The sequence below is a fragment of the Typopeltis vanoorti genome, chromosome 4, assembly GCF_054136105.1.
Source record: "Typopeltis vanoorti isolate ZY-2024b chromosome 4, IOZ_Tvanoo_1.0, whole genome shotgun sequence".
Taxonomy (NCBI): Eukaryota; Metazoa; Arthropoda; class Arachnida; order Uropygi; family Thelyphonidae; genus Typopeltis; species Typopeltis vanoorti.
The window spans coordinates 127,601,808-127,623,349 of NC_143552.1; the positions used below are offsets into that span (position 1 = coordinate 127,601,808).

General features: G+C 35.6%; 1 protein-coding gene across 4 annotated transcripts in view; it reads right to left on the bottom strand.

The window, feature by feature from the left end:
• Positions 1-21,542, bottom strand: part of LOC150107666 (ATP-dependent DNA/RNA helicase DHX36-like) — a 589,788-nt gene that overhangs the window by 84,713 nt on the left and 483,533 nt on the right. For all 4 annotated transcript variants that reach the window (XM_090391452.1, XM_090391454.1, XM_090391451.1 and 1 more), the window contains 2 exons: positions 17,937-18,039; positions 4,636-4,750 (listed from right to left, as the gene is read on the bottom strand). In XM_090391452.1, coding sequence (XP_090247578.1) covers positions 4,636-4,750; positions 17,937-18,039 — 218 coding nt within the window. The remainder of the gene's footprint in view (positions 1-4,635; positions 4,751-17,936; positions 18,040-21,542) is intronic.

Below are 21,542 nucleotides of genomic sequence, written 5' to 3' on the forward strand. Positions count from 1 at the left end.
AATGTCAAATAGTTGTGATGAATATGATTTGGGGCCTCCCTCGATGAGTCTAATGACTCCCTGGAGTTGCCCGTAATAATAGTAATAGTAATGTCTGGCAATCTTCTAGGTCAAGACACATGACCACTTCCCACAAGTGGAGGCAGCATAACTAGACACTGATGACTATTATTAAGTTCTCTGATGCTATAATCAGATCTAGCACTCTCAAACCTCGTGTCCCCTCACTTACACGATACTTCAAGTAATTATCTCTCAGGTATATAAATTCCATACCTGTGACCATTCCTCCTCCCAATCTATATCCCCATAGTTGACCTGCATCCACTGAACTAATTTGCCAGTATATGTTATATACGTTCTTCCATACGTTCAATATAGCAGCAACAAATTACATATTTCATCCTGTTGGTCTTTATCTCACACCGCATAGCCTCAAATGAACTGATCTCTGCATTCCTTGTGCTTCTACTCTTTTTGGCTTCGTTTTGTATCATTAGTAAAATCCTTCCCCCTATCCTGCTCCTTCTGTCCTCTCTGAAGATACTATATCCTTTGCATTATATTCCTATGACTATATCATTCTTGGTCAACCAAGTTTCATTAATTCCTATAACTTTTATCCAAGTTGAGCTAATGAATGCCAAAAACTTCTCACCCTTATTTTCAATACTTCTGGTATTAGTATATATAAACTGCAATAACTCCCTTCATCCCACAACCTCCCTTACACCTTATGTTGCTTAGCCCACTCAAGTTAAGAATCTCGAGTGCTACATTTAGCATCATGTGATCATTCTATTACTCACCAACTTCTAGGTTGCCTGGACCTATGCTCAATTGCATCCCCCTCCCACCACCACCACCACAACAACAACAAAAAAAAAAAATTCTAGTTTTTCTAACTCTGCACATCCAAATTCTCACTGAACAACACTTTCTCAAGACTACTGACCCCAAATCAATTCCAATGCAAGCCACTTTGTATAAATCTTTCATACTATCAAACTCTATACCATTCATCTGCACAGTGACTCATCTACAATCATTGCTCTTTGTCTCAGCTTGCCTCTATCATAGCATGGCAACATACAAGTTTTACTTTCTCACTCTTCTTTTATGCATGCACCAGCAACTCTTTCATATCTTCTCGCACCTGCTAAATCATTTGTACCAGCCAAAATAAACATCTCTTTCATTTTCACTCTCTGGATCCTTACAGCATCATTAATCCTGTACCAGGATCTTGTTACACTCTCCTCAAGCATTCCTCTTATCAGTGAATCACCATACGAAATTCAATTCTTATTCTCATGCTTTCGTTCATTCATAGCCTGCTTTCTCTCCCTTGCATCTCCCCCTTCTTTTGCTTCTGTGTCATATCATATGTCAGGCATTTCTTCAACCATTCACATTTTGTTCTGTGGAGAACTCCACATAAGTTCACTATCTTTTCCATTACCATCTGGTTTATTCTCTTCATTTTCCATCAATTCATTCATACTTATACCGCTTATAACACCAACCTCGACAATTGCATAATCACTTATTTCGTATTTCAAAATGGCAGAAAGGCCAAATGAGCAAATTCCAATCCTATGATACATTTTATGGGGGGGGGGGGGGGGGGGGAGGTCTGAAAAATTCTGATAAACACCTAGAACATATCTTAAAGCCCTTTAACCCCCATGTTTCATCAAATTGTAATAATTTGTTCTTTTTCTTTCTTGAACAAAAATTATATTTTCAAATATATCATTTTGGTTCTAGGTCACCCCCCTCATATAAATGTCTTCAATTTCTTCTCTGGTTACTTAGTTCATATCAAGATGATGGATTTTTATCTCTCAACTTATCTGGAATTGCTCTACAGTCACATACTCTTTCTTTTGTACATCAAAGAGCTTCTTCCACCAAATAAAAATCTAATTGATAGTGTTATTGAAGACAGTACACTACACTCTTCCTTCCCTCATATTTTTCACTGCAAAAACCAATAAAATTTCAAAAGTATGTATAATCAACTACAATTCCATTTGACTGATATCACCCATGTCTCAGCTTCTTGGATAATAAAAACTGCAAACTTCTCCTTAGCATAACATTCATATCCATAGCTGTTTCAGTTTCAGCATAAAAAAATAAGGCATTTTTCTGCTTCAGATGTTAATTCTTACCTGACCAATTGCTTATATTCCACAAGTCCCAAATCTCTTCAGCAATGGATATTTTTCCCAATTCTGAAGAAAGTCCCATTTTATAAATGTTATATGCTATCTAATAGTGAGTAAATCATTTTGGTTTCAGTCTTCAAAACTTGCAAACACTTGGCAACAACCATCATCAGTCTAGCTTTAAACACACTGTGAAAACTACTATTCTGTGGAATGGTCATTCTTCATTATCATTTCCCAGTTACTACCAGCAGTAATTTAATAGGAATTTCAATATTTATCTTGAATGGAATTACTATAAAAAGGGGGGAAGGGGGAATCATTTTACAACATTTTAAATATATTTAAATATAGATGAGCTGAATTTGAAAGAATAACTGTATTGAATACAGATGGTATGCTAGTGATTGATGCAGAAGTGATTGTTCAACTAATGAGTAGCCATTTTGCTAAAAGTTATCAATCTGGCATATGCAACATTGAACTCACTGTTACCTCTTCACTGTATGAGGAAACTCCCGTGTATGAAGACGAACTACTAGGGCTGTTACACAAACTGAATAAGAATTCTGGAATAGGAACTGATAGGATATCAGCATAGATGCTAAAAGAGTATTCAGTTGAACTGGCTATTCCTTTGAAAAGGATATATAATTCAAGTCTCAGAACAGGAAAGAATGTATGGTAATCCCATTGCACAAGGGTGTTGTAAAGACTGATGTATCCAACTATCGACCAATCAGTATCTCAGGAGTGGTGGTAAGATTTTGGAAAAGTTGGTTAGGGCTAGCATTCAGAAATGGGTTGACAGAGAATCTCTATCAACCCATTTAGCAACTTGTTGACATTCTATATTACCACTAAGTTAGACAAGGAGAATGGATACACCATAATACTTTTGGATTTTGCTAAGGCTTTTGTTAGAATACAGCATGAAAGACCTGCATAAACTGGAGAATATGGATTGAATTATAAACAATTAATTATATTATTATTAATAAGAGTATGGCTGACTGCCAGATATCAAAAAGTTGCATATGGGGGACGGGTGGGGTGAATCTGCAAGATTCAAGGTAACCAAACGGTGTGCCTCAAGGATCAGTCCTTGGTCCATTGTTATTTAATGTGTACATAAATGACATTGAGAAGGATTCGACATGTGACATACAGCTATTTGCTGATGATACAAAGATAGCTAGGGTAATGAAGAGTGTTGCAGATATGCAGAATGATTTGAATAGGCTGGAATGGTCATGTCAAAATGGTAATCGGTTCAATGTTAATAAATATAAGGTCATTCATTCAGCATGATTAGATATCCAGTGTTGTATTATATAGGTGGGATTATGCTAGAATAAACTGATGGGACTAGGGATCTTGGAGTGTTAGTAGATAGGAAGTTGAAATTCAGGGGCAATATAGCAAAGATTGCATATAGCTTCATTATCCTACCAACTCAAAAGATAATTGTAATGCTGAAACAAACGTTCAAATGTAAAGATAAGGTTGTCATTTTGCCTATTTACAAGGCCTTGATAAGACCTCACTTGGACTATTGCAAGCAGGTCTGGTCTCCTGGTTTCCATGGTGATTCTGATACAGTGGAGAGAAAGAATAGAAAAAAACTACTTTTTTGAGACTATCAAAAATGATATCAGGATTGTGGAATACTGATCAAGAAGCCAGATTGAGAATTTGTAGACTGCAGATACTAGCAAACAGGAGAAAGAGGGATAATATGATTGTGACTTACAAACTTCTGAATAGGTCATACAGGATTTCAGTTGATGGAAGTTTTCATTTTATGGAGGGTGGGAAAAGGACATGAGGGCATCCTTGGAAGCTGAGAATGAATGTTGTCAAGAATGGGTTAGGGCTCGATTTTTCTCTTTAGGTGGTGCATAACTGAAATGGATTGCCATCAGATGTTGTGCATGCAAGCAGTGTGAATTAATTGGGAATTAATTCAAGAACAGGTATGACAGCTGGTGCAAATAATATGGTCTCCCTCAATGAGTTCCTGACTCCCTGGAGGTCTCACTTAATAATAATAATAATAATTGACTTCTATAACCTGGAGGTCTCACTTAATAATAATAATAATAATTGATTTCTATAACCTAAGTACAAAATCAGGCAAAACAAATAAGAAAACTTGTCTGCTTGCCACCCAAGCTATTTCTTATCATAACCTTACTCAACTTTTGGAGATGACAAAAATCTTTTTGAACTCTCACAAGTGTATTATAAAATAACTCATATAGTCTTTTATACTATGTTATATTCTCACTGAACTCTATAACTTTGAATCCCTTCCAGCTATTCTCACAACTAACATTCCTATCATGCTATCATTATAATATGGCTCCATAACACTAAGTCAGCTAAACAAATCTATTTTCATTCTATTAATGCAATATAATTATGGATAGATTGAATCCGAGGAGAGGATGACACTTACTTTTTCACTCTTTACCTTTCTGGAGTATACCAGCCATTCAGTTTTAAATTCAGTTTCTTTACTAATTGCTGATTTATGACTTAGGAAAACTCTTCCATCTGAATTGGTATAGAATCTAACAATGAAAAGAAATAAATTTACTTTACACAATTAATTTAACTAAAATACTTGTATAATGTCTGAAAATAATTTTAGCAAACTATAATAACTTTATTAAGTATTTCAGGTGAAAGAATATAGCTGATATGTGACTGATATATAAAATTTAATTTTATGGATTGACTCTCGTTTACTTTAATTATTGGAAACATAAAATCTAAATGATTTATGAGCATTATGGACTGAGAAACACATCTGTAATTTCAAACTTATACAACAGACAAACCATGTTCTTCTGGTAGTACTCCATTCATAGTAATGGAAGCAAATGATGTTCATAATAAGGATATGCTTTAGCAAATACCACTAACACAACACAAAGGGTTTCAACAAGCTACTGATGAGCGGCCTTCAGAATGTTCCCTATGAGGATAGATTGTGTGTGGCTTGCAGAAGTTGGTTGATAGAGAAAAATAAGGGATATGATAGAAACAATTAAGTTGCTTAAAGGGTTTTATATGAATGATGCAGGGGAAACGTTTCAGCACTTGGCTAGAGGGACCAGAACAAAGGTTCATCCTTGGAAGTTGAATAAAAGTGTGGTTATTAGGGGTGTGAGGACTAGGTTTTTTGCTTGGGAGAGTTGTGAATGAGTGGAATGGGTTGTCAGAGAGGTATGATAGATTGTGTGGATAAATTGGGTCTCCCATGATTAGTCTTCAGACTCCGGATTATTATACAGACTTGATATGCCTGCATAATAATAATAAAATGGTAGGAGAGGTTGGGAGAACAAGAAGTTTTCCGTAGGAGCTGTATAAGAAGGGTATGGAAAAAGAGAGGGGAAGAAGCAGTTTTTTTGCATTAACTGAGAGTGTGGTGTCTGGAAAGAATCTGAATGTATTTAAGACATAGTATGATGAACCGTGTGTATGAAAAGGGAACCTCCCACGATGAGTCTTTGACTCCATGAAACAGCAAAAGTTCAGTCGAGCTTCAAACTCACTGTGAAAACTGCCTCTATTCTGTGGAATAGTCATTCCTCACTTTTTACTGATTCTTCACTCTTTACAGATTATTATTATTATCTCAAGAACACCGTGGAGTCTGCCACCATCCCTAAATCCTTAGCTTTGTCTATTTCCTGGAGTATTGTGATATCAATGTGATACAAGGCTTGTAATCTATTTTCCCCAAAATGCATTACTTTACATTTCTCCACATTAAACTGACACCCATTATCTTTTTGCCCATACCGACAGCCTATTTAAATCGTCCTGCAAGGTCTACAGATCACCTTCATTAACTATTACTCTACCTAATTTTGCATCATCAGCAAACAACTGAATATTTCCTTTCAGGTTATTTCCTATCATTTATGTACAAATTAAGCAGCAATTAACCAAGCACTGAAATTTGCAGCACACCACTAGTCGCCTGTTTTTGCCTCGATTCTGCCCATTCATATACACCACTTTTTGATATCTGTCCAGCAGCCACCCTCTTATCCACTTAACCAGTCTCATATTGATCCCCATTTGTTCTAATTTGCATAACAGAATCAGTTATTCTGTCAAATGCCGGGTCTTAGCACTAAGATTGTGACACTTGTAGTCTTAAAACTGCCCTTATCCAGGGGAATTATTCTGCCCTCTTGCCACTCCTTTGGAACTCTACCAGAGCTGAGACTTAAAGGGACTAGTCACAGGCCCTTGTGTTGAACTCTGAATGGTCTTGTTACTTTGTATCAGCAAATCATTCAGACTTCAACAAGCACAACTCAGCAAACTGAATATTTAATAGTAGGAAGTACTTGCATTTAGTCAAGATCAAATAATATTGTGTCAAAGGTGTGAAATTATAAGATAATGAAATATAACACTAAGAATGTATCAGTTTATAAAATTGTAAAGAAGTATTACAGATTGGAATTATATTGTGTTATTTAGATTTTTTTTTATGAATTATAAATCAAAATTTAGTATTATACAGTGCAGCTGAAATTAACTTGAATATTCCACTGAACAAAGTGTAAGAATGGGTCCAAAGGTTTGGTACATGTTAGTGTAAGCACCTGAGGCTATGTTATACTAGGAACAGGTGTGCGTAATAACAGTTCCATGATTCCTACCACAGAAAAAGTGCTGACATCATCGGAGATCGAGACTAGCATTGCGTGGCACAGGGGTTTCAGGAGGAGAGGGGGGGGGGGGGTGTTATGTGATGAATAATATAAGTGATTGCAGGAGGAGGAACAAGGCTTTTTTTTCCCAGGATTCGAGGTCGTGAGGAGGTCCAATCAAGGTAGCGGTTTTCAGGCAGAACAGCGGGCGAGAATGCGTGGCAGCGGGAAGTTCGAATCGGGCGGTCCATGAAACTACGGATGGAGTTCCAGCGCGACGCAGCTAACGCTTTCATTACAAGCGGGTGCTATGTTGTAGATGTTCCAGTAAAGTCCTCAGATGACAAAGATAGCCATTGAGCAGATAGAGGATAGCCACTTAGCAAGAATTTAACGCCGCGAGTGATCCATATAAGGAATCGAGCCTCGGGTACTTTCACAACAGTATTAACCAGCAGACCCATTCCATAATCGAGTGAAGGTAATGTAAATGTTTGTTATTTATGTTTTGGGAGCCTGTTTATATGAAGAGATTTAGATGCAAGAAGTATGAAATGTCAGAACAATATTAACTAGTGAACTCTTAAGTGATTGTTCCAGTAGGCTATAACCAGATATCGAGATTATTTAAGTGAGTTTTACAGAATTGTAGAGAGAGGAATTATGAGCCATAAATTAATGATAGTTTAACTTAGTGTTCCCCAAATTTATAGGGAGAATTGTTAGATGTGTGAATTGTGCTAACGAAGATTAAGTTTAGCAATTTACTAGATATCAAATATTGCATGCATTAAGCAGCACTTGAAAGAATCAAGTTTCCTAACTTAGCTTTTATGTATGATTGCAATCTTATCAAGAGTGAACTTATATAATTGTATAGTGTATTTAAAGTTGTAAAATAAAAATGTATTTTTACCCCAAACTGAGTCTTGACTGACTAAGAGCGTCAACTCACCACTCTAAAATTACAAACTTGTCACGGGAGGGTAAAGTTAAGTTGAGAGGTTTTGCCACGACTGTCTGAAGGAGTTAGCAGGTATTTATATAATTGGGTTATTGGAATTGTCTCCCTGAATAGCGCATTTTATTATTATAGGGCAAAGACTGGTGCAGTCATTAAAAAATATAAATGTGTTTATGCCTGAAAAGGAGATAGGACCAAAAATCCAGGCCAGTACTTAGGGCAACTACATAGTAAGTTTGAAAGATACGATTTAAGTGAATTTGCATAAATAACGACACAACACTTGCACATTCTTGCAAAACCCTAGCTGATATCCCATCTAATCCCGCAGCTGTATTTACATTGATATTCTGCAATATCCTAAGAACCTCCATTTCATCCACCTCTATTTTCACATCAGTGTCTGTTATATATGTTAATGCAGTAACTTCAATAGGATGATATACCTTTGCAGAGTGGTCACTCAGTAACTCGACTATGATATCTGGTTCTGTTTCCTCATGAACATCATCACTCCTTAAGGTTAATTTTCCATAGTCATTCTTCCTCTTACTTGCCATGTAACAAAAGAACTCTTTGGGATTTCCTTTGGCATGCTCAGAGAGATTCTTCTCATAATCTGATTTTGCTTTTCTAGCCTGAACTGTTCATGTGTACTGTTTGCTGTTCTCTTTATATACCCTCCATAGCATTTTCTTCTTCTTCTGTAGCTCATGCTTAATGATATTATTCATCCATCTAACTCATCTGATTAACCCTCCTTACCTTAGGTATACAATTTAATATTGCTTCCTCTAGATGCCCCTTAATTACATTCCATGCACTACTAACATCCTTACCCTGCAGTGTTTTATGCCATGGCATAGATTAAAGTTTCTTCCTAAGCTTGTTATAATCACTTGCCTTTTAGATCCACATATGCTCCTTCTTGACAGAATATTCCTTATGTTTTGCAATCTCCTAAGTCAAGACCACATGATCACTTTCACCAATCAAAGGCAATGTTGTCACTATGGTTATGGATAGCTCTTCTGATCCTAAGCTCTGGTCCAATACTCTTCCACCCCCTAGTCCCTTCCATCACATGCTGCCTAAGTAATTATCCCTTAGTAGGTGTATAAATTCTATTTCTTTTCTGCAATGTGATCTTTCTTCCTTCCAGTCTGTATCTCCATAGTTGAAGTTCCCCCATAATAATCACTCAACCTGTACTCATTGTACTAATTTGGTAATGCATGTCATCCATATCATCTGTGGAACTCCCTGGCCTATAGCAACAACCAACTATATGTTTTGTCTTACTGGCTTTAATCTCAGACAAGACTGCTTCAAATTGACAGTCGTCCTCCTGCCTATATCATATTTTTTTTTGGCTGCAATTCATTCGCTATCATGATCAGTACCACTCCTCCCATGAACATACTAAACCCTTCACAGTCTATTCCTGCAACTACATTATCTGCTGTTAGCAAAGTATCACTAATGCCTATAACTTTTGCTGAGGTTGCACTAAGCAATGCCAAAAACTCCTCCCTCTTGTTCCTCTGATACTTCTGGCATTAGTGTATAGAAACTGCAGCATTCCTTTAGGCCCACACCCACCTTTACTTCCTTAATTGACTACCTTATTCAATATTTTTGCTCGAGAGACCAGATTCCTCACTTGGTAATTCTCACACTCATTCGCTTCATTATGCCTTCAGACAAACTCACTAGCTTTATGGAATGCTCCTTAAACAGGCTGACAGTCTGTGGGCTTCAAAAATAGCTGATAAGTGAAAAAAAGAAGATACGATATCAACATATAAGTTGTTAAAGGGATTTATAGGATTAACACTAATGACTTTTTTTTCAGTACATGGCAGGAAGGGGGGGGGGAGAATGAAGGGTGAACTGGTGGAAATTATGTAAGCAAATAGTTAGCAAATGTGTTAAGGAGGATATCTTTTGCTTGGAGAGTGGTGAGTGGATGGAATGGGTTGCCAGAAGTAGTAGTGAGTGTTTCGTCAGTGAACAAGTTTAAAGAGAGGTATGATATACCTATCATGCTCTCCTTAAACTTGTTCACTGTGAATAATGGGTCTCCCATTGATGAGTCTTCTGACTCCATGGAGATACCTGTATAACATAATAATAATAATAAGAAGAATTATGCATTCCTTTTGTCTGAAAATAATAATTCTTTCCTAGTTACTATTATGCTATTAAAAGAAAATAATGCTTTTATTACTAGAATATGATGTACTGTTACACCCTGATACCTTAAGAATGTAGAATTCCCAGCTATCATGGTGTAACATGAAGAGAAAATAAAATAAAACCCCTGTATAAAAGCTAATAGATGAATTATTTAAAAGAAAGAAAAAGTATTCTTGCATCCAAGTAAAATATATAACAAAAAAGTGTTTGTTGAACTAACTAATAAAAGAAGGAATATTTTAGTGTTGTGAAAAAAAATATATTAGCTAAGTAAGACAGAAAGGATTAGTCATAAGAAATTGTATGTGAGAGGCTAGAGATTAAAATATTAAGTAAATTCTTAAAAATTTGGAAGGGGGATTACTTTAGAGGCTAGCAAAAATAAAAAACAATAGACTATCGCTCAGGGTCAATTCCCAGATTTGAGACATCGTCACGGCTCGCCGACCAAAGGATGTTTGGCAGAAAAACGCCACCCTAATTGGTTGGTGAAGTCGAATCAAGTAAGGGGCGGAGAAAAGAAATTAATGAGGTGCCGTTAGGGGGTCAAGGTATAAAAGGGTTAGAAACCCCCCCACAAAAGGCTTTTTTTCCCGGATAGTTTCTTCACGAGCTCCTTCGTAGAGGTTTTCACGCGGTTTTTCCTGAGTGGCGAGATTGGAGTTAAATCTCCGTCGTCACAACAAGGGAACAAGTAGTGAGCGGGATTTCGATTCCGTATTTCCTATGGTAAGAAACGAGGAATGCCATTTAGCTAAAAGAAAGAAGGTATTATCTATGTGTTTCATAATCCAGTGACAACTACGAAAAAAGGAAATCTGTAAAGAAGTCTGTGTCCACGTGGTGAGTTTCACAGCCATTGTATAGATGATTCTAAAAGTGTCCTTAATTCATGTACGAAAGGTTAAGATCGCGTAAGCACAGTTTATTGCCAACAGAACTTAGGAGTGGCAGATTATAGGAGAGATCATACCAGGATAGTACAATCGGAAAAAGGTAGAGGCCAATATAGAAAACTCAAGAGAAAAAGGTACTGTAAAAATCTTGTGTTAACTGAAAATCATCTGTAATTGTACTCATTATTCTATTACTGAACTGTTGAAGAGACTAAAGAAAATTATACTAGGACTTTAGTACATGACTGATTATAATGAGAGTATACTTGTTAATATTAATATTATATAAGTAATTATGTGTCCTGAGAATTATGCATGTGTATTGTAACGTATAGGAAAGTTTAAATGTCAAAGTTATGTGTTAGTACAGTGAAAGGATAAGTTAATCTACATAGTTTTGGATAGTTAAATAGAGGGAATTGATCACACATATCCATGTGCTACAGCATATAGCATATATTCCGAGTAATATAGGGTTAACTAAGGTGTTAATTAGATCTGGGATTATACATATGATTTTATGTGTTGAATTTGTTATGGCGGCATGATCGTAATACTCATATAGGATCTTAGCCAAAATACTTGTGATAAGCTAATGCTATTTTGTAAATATTTTCTTAGTATTGAATTGAATTATATTAGAAATTGAATTGTACCATGCTAATGAGTTTAATAAACCTTTGTTCATTGATAAAACAGTTGTCTGAAATTGCTGCCCAATGCACCACTTGAAAACGTACGAACCTAATCACGCGGGAAATTAATGTGTTAAAAAAAAAAACGAGATAAAGTGTCACGACTGCAATATTGTTTCACATTCAGACATATTTTAGTAATTGCTCCTTGTTTTTAATCAAACTAAATGTCCCAAAAGGCACAGTATAATATAAATATTAGGGACACTAAGGGGAGAAATAACTTAAATATTTGTAATTTTGGGTGATATCTCGTGCATAGATAATAGTTGAACATAGATAAGCAGAATTTCACTAGATAGGATAATAATCATAAAATGGGACACAACAGTACTATTAGAAAAAACAACAATGTGAGAGAAAATTACTTATTCTTCAGCATTATTATTATTTCTGATCTTAAACAATGGAATCCTAAGACGCATTGTGGGAGAGCCATATTCCTTAACAACTCATCCACCGTCAGGTAATGTGCTTTATTCTATTACTACTCTCCATGCAAAAAAACTTACTTTTTCCCCTCTTACTGACTACTTCCTTTTACAACTTCCAAGTCCCCTTTGTCCTTGGTCCTTTCCACTGTTCTAGTATGTGAAAAATCATCCCAGTGACAATCTTGATAATAACCTATCAATAGCTTAATGTCTCAATCATATTCTCCTCCATCAGCTTCTATCAACTAAACTCATTTTAGTTTGCATATCTTCATAATCATTATCCAGTCCTGATATAATTTTATCCTCCTCCTCTGCATTCTCTCCAGTGACCAGAACTGAGCACAGAAATCCAGATATCGTCATCAAAGTGTGATCAATGGGACCACCAAAATTTTATCTCTAGTAGTCAGTATCCTTCTCAAAATTGCAGAAATTCTCCGAGTTGTCTTTACAACCTTTGATATATGTCCAATGAAATTTCTATCTACAATCATTCCAAGATCCCTTGCTTCCTCCATTTCTTCCAGTATAACTCTAACAAAGCAAGTATGATCGCATCTATGGATCCCAAATTTCATAATAGTACATGTAGTACATATAGTTGCATTAAATTGATATCCCCATTCATTTTCCCACCTTTCCAAGCATCTCTTGAAGAGCCCAAAACATCAGCACTATTACTAATAAAATTCTCTAGCTTCACATTATCTGCAAATAACTGAAACTCCCTGTAGTCCAGTGACAATACTATCACTGATATAAAGATTGAACAGTAACAGTCCCAGTACTGAACCCTGAGGAACTGCACTTATAATCCATACTTGTAACCATCCATCCACAATTTTGCTTTCTAAGGTCCATGCAGGAAAAAAAAAAACTCCTTGGTATTTTCCTTCTACTGCAGCCCTAGTCTCCTCTTGTATTCTAATTTTCTCTCCTTACTATACTAGTCACTTTCCTAGCATAAGCCTTATATTTCACATGCAACTGATTTCCACCTCTCTCTCTTTATATGCCTTCTTCGCAATACCTGCTTAATTTATCTAGTAATTCATTTGACTCTAAATCAATTTATCTTTTTCACTTGAGAGATATGATCTATATTTAAAACAAACACACGTATAAACCACAGTGAAAATTATTTAATTGTAAATATTTCATCCTAAGTATCTTAGGACATCATTAGTACAGTATTTAAACAAAAATTAGGAATAACATACAGTTAGGGCCCTAACTGTATGTTATTCCTAATTTTTGTTTAAATACTGTACTAATGATGTCCTAAGATACTTAGGATGAAATATTTACAATTAAATAATTTTCACTGTGGTTTATACATGTGTTTGTTTTAATTATGATCGCACCACAGGTTTCGTTATTTAAAAAAAAAATGATCTATATTGCTGTCGACAATTCTTAATTAAGCATCTTCATGTACTACTGACTTCTCATCCTTCACAATGTTTCATTCAATGTGCTGTTGCAAGCTCGTTTCTAAGTCTATTATAGTTATCTACTTTTAATGCTACATAAATTCCTTCTACATTGATACTTTTAAAAACATGCCTATTCATCCTCCAAGTCAGGTCTACATGGTCACTGTAATTAGCTTAAGGTAAGTATGAAATATGAATCAAAATCAGATCGTCTGATGCTACGATGAAGTCCAAACTTTTGATCTTTGTATTCCCTCCATCACATGCTAGCCAAGACTAGATAGTTGTTCCCTTGTATGCTACTCTCTCTGCACAGTTTATACTACACTTTTCAAACTAATTTTCCTTAACATTATTTCCTGCTCATTACCATCTGTATTTCCTGGTCTATAGCAGCATCCCACTAAATACTAAATGAAAGCATCAGTTCTCATCTGATCACTGAAGTTATGTGAACCTGAGCCCAGTTAGTAATAGGGATATCTGCTCTCCAACCAACACATGCTTGTGAATCCAACAGTAGACATGGATGTTTGCGATTGCCTTTAGGTGGGAGATGAATTTCATTGCCCCATTATTGAAGGTCTGAAGTGGGTTGAAATCAGTGGCCTCGAGTGCCCGTTTAGGTTGGATGCACTGTCATGTAGCTTATGCAACCCACGCTACAAAATTCACGTAAACTTGATAAATTTGACCATATGATTGCATTTTTATTGGTGTATGAAAGTTTTAAGAGTGCATAGCACATCAGTGCTCATCTTAATTAGTCCAATGCAATTAATTGCAGAATAACTTTTGAATACTTTAATTTATCAATTAATATCATTTTAAATATCAATCTCAATGTAAATACAACTGTGGGATTGGATGGAATATCAACTAGGGTTTAGGTTGGTATATGGAGGAGGAGCAGAATTCAGGGTGAAAACAGGTGACTAGTGGTGTGCTGCAAGGTTCAGTGCTGGGACCAACCATTGTTGGTTAGAAAAATAGAAAGGAAAAAAAAAAATTCTAGCCTGCCCACGGTATGAAAGGTACTATAGACTTACAAATTTTGTGAGTGGGAGCAACATAAAAAAAAAATTGTATACATACTCATTTGTCTCAAGGGTGGCTGAACAGATGAAACTTAGAAAACAAAAAACAGCAACTCATTACAAATGACAATGTTCGCTTGGATTGGCTGACACAATAACAATCATAGCCACTGATATCTGGGTGCTATTCTTAGCACACAACCCGCTTTGCCTTCTGGGTACTTTAAAACCACTGGAATGCTAAGAATTTGATCGACTGCACTATCTTTATGTCTGCTCAGTGGTGTGTATTTGTGACCACACACACCCGAGCTACGATAGTAGTTTGAAAAGTTCTCAGCCTAACAGTGGAAAAACGAATTTATAATTTCAAAATTATTTTTATTTTTCAACATAATTTCCCTTAAGACTAATACATTTATTCCAGTGATGCCCCAGTGCCATTATCCCATAGTAATATCTTCAAAATACCACTCTACAGCTGCAATCACCCTTGATTCGAAGAAAAGCGCTGACTAGCGAGGAAGAGTTTTAGTTTTGGGAAGAGATAAAAGTCAGAGGGAGCCAAATCTGGGGAATAGGGTGGATCTTCCAACAATTCATAGTACAGATCCCTTAATTTTCCCATTGCCAAAACACCTTTGTGGGCAGGTGCATTGTCCTGATGAAAGATGATTTTTCTCTTCTGCAAACCGGGTCTTTTCTCACAAATTTTTTTCGTCTAGTCTGGTTAAAAGATTGGAATAATATTCCCTGGTTATTGTTTTATCCTTTTCAAGATAATTAATAAAAAAAATGCCTTTATCATCCCAAAGCAGCGATGCCATGACCTTTCCTGCTGATGGAACTGACTTTGTCTTCTTTGGCACTGAACAACTGGCTTCTGCCCACTGTTTTGACTGCTGTTTGGATTCTGGTATGTAATGGTGAATCCAAGTCTCATCCATAGTAATAAATCGACACACAAAATCAGTTTTATTCATGTTAAAATGCTCCAAGCACTGTTCAGAGATTTTCATGACTTCTCCAGTATTTGTCATAAAGTGAAAATCTGATCCTGACAGCCTCTATCTGGCCTGAATCCAGACTATTCTTCATCAAGCTTCTATTCCACAATCCTTCTCAACCTTTTCTCAAGTATACTTGCATATATCTCACCAGGAATGCTCAGTAGACAAACATCAATGTAATTCTCACATTCAGTTTTATTTCTCTTTTTATATATGGGTACGATGAGAGCTCTACTCCAATCATCTGAAATTCATCCCTCTGTCCAGGACTTCTGAACTATGAAGTAGCCACTGTAAGACTTTTATACCTCCATACTTGAGCATTTCTGGTCGAATATCATCTACTCCTGCTGTCTTTCCACATTTCATGCTTTTGATGGTTTTTTGTACTTCAAGTATGGATATGTATTCCTGACTGCATTCCTGTTCAGTGTTTTTTACCATTGTGATGTCATCCCTGCTTGTTTCATTTAGCAATTTTTGAAGTAATTACTCCATACTTCAAGGATATCTTTTTCTCCAGTTTTCATGTCACCTTTATCATCTCTAATTCCTTTTACAGCATTTCTTTCCTTTGAGAAGCTTAGAAGTGGAGGAAAGAATTTCTTTTCTCCACTTCCGAGCTTCTTCAATAACCTCCAGAATATCTTGCCACCTTGTTGATATTTATTTTTTATGCTCTTACCAAAGTCCTCCCATGACTTTGTTTAGTTAGTTTTAGCTTTCTTACATTTGTCTCTGTATTCTCTAACAGCACAAGCTGACTTATTTGTCAGGAATGTTTGATATGATTTCTTCTTTTCTTTCACTGCCTCTTTAACTTCCTGTGTCCATCTGATTTTTCTATCCTTACAGACAACCTCACCACGTCTTTCTGGCTGAATCAATCAGTGTTTTCTTCAGGGCTTGCCACTGAATCTCCAAGGTTTGGTTCCTGTTCTCAAACTCTTTCATTTTTTCTTTAATAATGTTTGTGTATTTTAGTCTACAGTTCACATCTAAGAACTGCTCAACTTTTATTCGCTTTAAAAATTTCTTACATGCTCTTGTTTTCAGTATGAAAATCAATTTTATCCTGCTCAAGACTAAATGGTGATCACTTCCAATTTCAAATCCTCTGTACACACACTGGTGTCCCGCACCAGAGACTTTACATTTACATGGCATTAAACCTTCTTTTACAAAGAATTTTATAATCGCATGATATGCAATTTTATCCATTTCAAGGGATACAGACAACACTTTTGCTTCAGACAGCTGTATAAAACAAACTACTTGATAGAATGACTTGTAATTTCACAGGGATGCTTATGACAGATATATCAACTTTGAAAAAAAAAAAAAAAAATCTTGCCTATAGTGTTGCCATCTATGGTCTAGACCGAGAACTTTTCAGACCACCCTTGTATTAACATAAATGCGTCATATACATTGGGGAGTCTTTAACAGAAATAAATGCAAAAATATAATATCTGTGATATTGTTATTATGTGGGTGTGCTCTGCACACCTAGCACACCCTGAATATAAATAGCCTAGTTGTGAAGTGCAAATGTCATGTGCAAACTTTGGTTTACTTAAGCTTGGATAAAGAATTTAAACAATAAATTATAATTTATATTTTGCTTTATAAACAATGCATAAATTGTAAAGGCCTGCATTTATCATACTACCAACTCTTTCTTGGTCTGTATTTCACTCACAATGACCTTGATTTGCTAATCTGGTATGGATGCTTGGATGTTGATGAAACTAAAACTAATAATTAACTAAATTTATTTAGTCAATTATTAGTTATAGTATCTTCACAACTTGGCCACTTGTATATAGAGGCTAATGACTTCACATTAATTGCCTTAGTTTCCTTTATAAAGTACAAATCCCCTTTTGGATATGTATAATGCTATGCATTATGGAAATGGACACTACCTAAACTGGTTTCAACCTTTATTGAGGTCTCATCAGTCAGAGCCAGATCCAAAGAGATAACAAGGATAAAGTAATGCAGATGTCATATATTTCCCCATATATAAGTAGAAAAAAGGATGCTAAGGCAATTAATGTAAAGTCATTAGTCTTTGTATACACGAAGCCTAGTCGTGAGGATACTTCACTCACAAACTTTGTTTACTCACACTTGGATAATGAATTAAATAATATAATTTCTTGGCAACTTTAATTTAATATTTGGTTTTGAGATCTGTTAAGAGAGTTGAATCCCTCCAGTTCAGAAAGATATAATTAGCTCTGCTCAGAAGTGAGAACATAATTTTATTTCCTTGTCAATAACAATATGCATATTACAGAAAAATAGCCTGCTCTTACTATAAAAAATGGTAATTTTTACTTGAACAACTCTTATATTTATTGTTTACAATAGTTATAAATAATGTAAAACAATTATTACTTAGGAAGTTTATGTTTATCACCATCTAGCACCGAATCTCGCAATTTGGCAACATTTGGATATAAACCAGCACATATAACAGCTTTCAGCAACACTTCATTCCCTAAAATAAATAAATAAATAAATAAAAATCAATAATCTAATGCATAGTTGGCAAAATATTAAACTAAGCAAAAAATCTCTGCTGGTCTATAATATTTCATGATGAAGATAATAAGTTCAAGCAAAAATAGCAAACATTTACATATTTATTTAATATTAAAATGATACTAAATATAATATAATTTTGCAATAAACCATGTTTATTTTTTGAGGGGCAGGGCTATGCTATAATTTTATGGGGTTGTTCTTTGTCTGAATCCTGAAGTAGTATTCCTTTAAAAACATCCTTTATTTCATTAATTCCATTAATATGTGGAAGGGACATATGATTTGTAATTTTTTTGGCACAGGACCATTGAACAAGAAGGCTTGGCAAATAAAAGCAAGTTCTGCTGTAAGGGAAGCTTAGAACAGAGGTTGGAAGCTCTGCTAACATAGGTTTTGATGACCCAAATTGTTGAGAAGAGGAGGGGATGGTGGGAAAGTTATCTGTAAACTGAGAAAGAAAGGGCAGATACATGTGATTAGAGTATAAAAAGGTAAGGTGTTGTTTTTTTCTTTTTTCTTTTTCAACGGTGAACTGGATTCTGAGGTGTTGAAATCTCAAAGAAAAGCATGAAAAAGGCTTCTACAAATTTCATATCTTGGTTTCCTGAAGTTGTTAAAAACCTTACCCCCCCCCAATATATGATCACCAAAAATTCATAAACCCAACTACTCTCTTCATCCCATTGTAGATGCTATTGGCGCTCCCTTTAAACTAGCCAAACAGTTAACAAAATCTTTAATTCCATTATAAAACATTCCACGAATTTCCAATTTTTAATCCAGAATTTATTTTTAAAGAATAATGATATCATGATTAGCTTTGATATTGCCTCCTTATTAACAAATATTTCCCCCCTTTTTGACACTCTAAATTTACTGAAAAATGCTTTCATCTCTGACATTATTGACCTTTTTAATTTTGCTATCCATACTGGTTACTTCTCCTAGAAGATACTCCATTGGGCTGTCTCCCCTCTTGCTCCCGCTAGCTAATTTCTATATGGAACATTTTATAAAAAATGCTCTTGATACTACCAGTCTCAAACTTCTATTTGGTAAAGATATATTGAAGATGTGTTCTCTATTTGGCAACATGGCTCAGACACATTAGACTCTTTCCTCCTCCACCTCAACAGTCGACACAATAGAATCCAGTTCACTATTGAAAAAGAAAAAAACAACAGCTCGCCTTTTTTAGATATGCTAATCACACATCTGTCCAATAGTACCCTTCCTTTTTCAGTTTACAGAAAACCCACCCACACAGGAAGATACATATATAAACTTTCCCATCAACAGAGCCTCCAATCTGTGTTTCACCCAAGCTTCCCTTACAGCAGAGCAGAAGCAATATCAAAAATTTGCCAAATCTTTCTGTCCAATTGCTACAATGGCAAAAATATCTACAAATTATCTCTCTTAAAACCTTCTCAGATCCCTCTCAACAGAAGGATTACAGTAATGCCATTACTATTCCATATATATGGGAGTGCTTCAGAAAAATAGCCAGAACTTTGAAGAAATATAATTGCTGCACTGCTTTCAAATGAAGTTTGAAAGCAGTGCAGCATTCTGCTTCCTTCCCTCATGTGTTTACAAGGTTCCTTGTAATTATCATATTATGATCAGACTGGGAGATCTGCTATCATCAACCTAGAAGAACACAAAAAATACATCTGCTACTACAACTATGGTCAATCAGATCTAGGAGACCATGCCTTGGATACCTTACACAGAATCAGATGGAAGAAAACCACCATGCTCTATCGCAGCAAATACAAACTTGAAAGACTCTTTTCATAAACTGCAGCAGACTTAAAAAAACAGCCTAATCTTAATAAATATGGTTGTATTAAAGTTCCCAAAATATGGGAACCTAATTCTTAGGTCTCCCACCGAACATCGAAGGCTAGCCAACAGTGCATATAAAGTGCTGCTCATAGGACTTTAATCTTTATTTATTCTATCTAATTTCTTCCACTTACTGTTTCTTGTGTGTTTTTGTGTATGTTATTACAATTTTAACATTGTATTCCTGATAATGTCTCTTGTGACTGAAAGGAAATAGTGAAATCAATTAAATCTATAGTTTAATTATTTCTCTTTGTTGTAAGTCATTCTATTAATTGCATTAGTGGCCACTGAGTGTGGCTGCTAGGTGGAGAGAAGAGAGATGCATTTGTCAAGATTACTGTGAAAAGATAAGTTTAAATTTTAAAATTGTGTGTAGCAATAGAAATAATTAGTTTTTTTTAAATATTGTTGTATGATAGTTGTAATCAGTTGGCAAATTCTGTATTTATTAAATTTCTTTGTAATTCTTGTGTACAGCTTTCAGAGTGAGCAAAATGGTGGTGAAATGTAAGATGGCGTGAAAGACAAATGCAAGTGGCATGGATTTTTTGAGAATTGTGAGATGTTGTGAATCCAGTAAGTACTTGAGGAGAGATTGAAGATATTTATGCGGACAGGATTAATAGGAGAGATGAGAAAGTTTGAGTGTATAAGAAGTGTAGCATACTTTTGGATTATGAGATATCACTGAATGTAAGTGGTAGCAAGCAAAAGATCATGGATATAGCTATGGGAGAAAGCAAAATTGAGAGTACAGCTGAGAGCTGTACTCTCAACTTAGCATTAAGACAGTAGGTGAAAGTGGAATGGAGTTAGGGATGTTAATTGGTAAGACAGCATGTGTAGAGAGCAGTGAGTTATCAGTAGTAAGACAGCAGATGTGCAAGATAGTGAAAATTCAATTTGCATAAATGGCACTGAAAAACTAACTGAAGATATGAAAGCAGAGTTGGTAAAGATGAGGCAAGAGATTAAATGTATGAGGAATGAACTGAGGAGAATTATAGATTTGCATGGGAATGTGAGAAAGAATATGATGAAAGATTTGAAAGAAATGTTGAATGATTTGAGAGTGGCAGTATACAGATATTCGATGATAAGAGGTGTGGTGAATGAAAAGGTGCACAAGGTCTGTTTTCCAGAAGACAGAATAAGTAGGGTGGTTGAAGCATTGGATAAGAGGAGTACATATGCAATAGAGTTGGTAGTGGTAGTTGGTACGAATGATTTGACTAGTAACAAGAACAATGTAAAGAGGGATGCCATAGGGCTGTTAAGAAGAGTGAAAAATAACAGTGTGGTAGGTTAGGTAGTCAGTATGTTGCCCAGGTGTGATTATGATGGGTTGAGAAGGTGAGCAAAGATTATGAATGGTATGGCAGCAGAATTGTGTGAGGATAAATGAGTTCATTTTGTGAATGTGTGGGATAAGGTTGAGGAACAGATAGAGCTGTATAAAAGAGATTAGCTACATTTGAATGGATTTGGTGCGAGTTAGTCGGAGAAACTGTGGCTGCAAGAGAGAGAAAAACGAGTGAAGTCAAGTAAGACATAAGGAAGCAAGAGGATGTTGTGAAAGAGAAGGAGAGTAAGGTAGGCAAA